Source organism: Cynoglossus semilaevis, chromosome 11 (assembly GCF_000523025.1).
Source record: "Cynoglossus semilaevis isolate Cse_v1.0 chromosome 11, Cse_v1.0, whole genome shotgun sequence".
Taxonomy (NCBI): domain Eukaryota; kingdom Metazoa; phylum Chordata; class Actinopteri; order Pleuronectiformes; family Cynoglossidae; genus Cynoglossus; species Cynoglossus semilaevis.
In genome coordinates, this window is record NC_024317.1 from 13,968,350 (window position 1) to 13,969,773 (window position 1,424).

Sequence of the window (1,424 nt, forward strand, 5' to 3'; positions counted from 1 at the left end):
ACTCCATGATCCATCCAGTACTGCACCACATAATCCTGACAGGAAAAATAAATAGATGGATGGAGATGGCAAATTGCAGTTTGTTGCTAGTCATCTGGCACAACAGCTCCTCATGAGCCCACTGTTGTTCAAATACTGTATGTCAATGTTGTCTGAAGAAGAAGAAGAAGAAGAAGAAGAAGAAGAAGAAGGTACATCTATAATTGTTTCATTCAAAAATATGCATGTACTATGTTCTCGTTGTTGTGACTGTAGAGTGCAGAATGGTGGGCTGTTGTTTTATTCTGCTCATCATGCAGGTCAAAAGCTTTAATACTGATGAAATCCAAATACCTGGACAGACAACACACAGTAAAGTGGTTAGATAATAATAATAATAATAATAATAATAATAATAATAATAATAATAATAATAATAATAATAACAATAATAACAGTTATTATGAAAAACATTTAAGTAATGGGGGAAAGTGTACTTTGTTATGATGGCGATGTCATATCCTGCCTCAACAACCTCTGGATCTGCTGGGACAGCAGCAGACAGAAGAAGCTCTGGTCTGCTGCTTCCACTGCTCTCAGACCTGAAGGCCTCTGAAAGCTCCTGCAGTTCAATATGAAGAGGTCAGAGAGCGGGCTCTGCTCTTAGAGCCACGTTACACAGGACACTGTCACAATATACAACAGAGAATCAGTATATGACAGCACATGATACATCATGTACTATCACAAACATAGTATCACATTCTGCAGTAAAGTTAAACCATAAACAAGTTTGTTTGAGCTAAAAGTCTTAAAAAGAAAGACAGACTTGATCAGGTTCATGTCTCCTGCGATAACCCCTCTGGTGGTGGGGGAGAGTTCACCATATACCTTCAGAAGAGTCCTGTTCCTTATTGTAAACACTGACACCAGGAGACATGTTTGCTCCTGGTTTCAGAATATTGTATTTCACAGCATTCTATAGAATAAATGAGCAGAATGAAGTTAAATAAATGACCAGGGGCAGGAGTGGAGGTGGGTCAGGGGCTAATGGTTAATCACAAATATAAACTAATTTACATCTAGAAAACACGAAAAGTCAACAAACATTTATCCAATTATTGGTCGATCGCTGAATCAACAGAAAAATATATAATCTCCATAATCACAATAAAAGAAGAAAAAAACCTGGCCCACCTTACAGAGCAGAGTGAACCCTGATTTGTTTCCTGCTGGACTTCCAGGAGCTCCAAGATAGTTCCAGGCCAAATCCAAACCATCAAATTCATGCGTCCTCAGGAAAATAAGAGCCGACTGGATGAAAGTCTGACGGTTGACAGCAGTGGAGACCATGATGGAGAACCTGCAGCAGATGAAGAACCCTTCCTGAGGCAACACTGTGGGAAAAAAAGCTCTGAGTCCATCCATCCATCCATCCATCCATC

General features: G+C 39.5%; 1 protein-coding gene across 1 annotated transcript in view; it reads right to left on the reverse strand.

The window, feature by feature from the left end:
* Positions 1-1,424, reverse strand: part of LOC103386513 (chitinase-3-like protein 1) — a 4,860-nt gene that overhangs the window by 1,461 nt on the left and 1,975 nt on the right. The window contains exons 4-7 of the mRNA XM_025060065.1: positions 1,177-1,342; positions 477-601; positions 231-333; positions 3-35 (exon numbers count right to left, since the gene is read on the reverse strand). Of these exons, the coding sequence (XP_024915833.1) occupies positions 3-35; positions 231-333; positions 477-601; positions 1,177-1,342 (427 nt within the window). The remainder of the gene's footprint in view (positions 1-2; positions 36-230; positions 334-476; positions 602-1,176; positions 1,343-1,424) is intronic.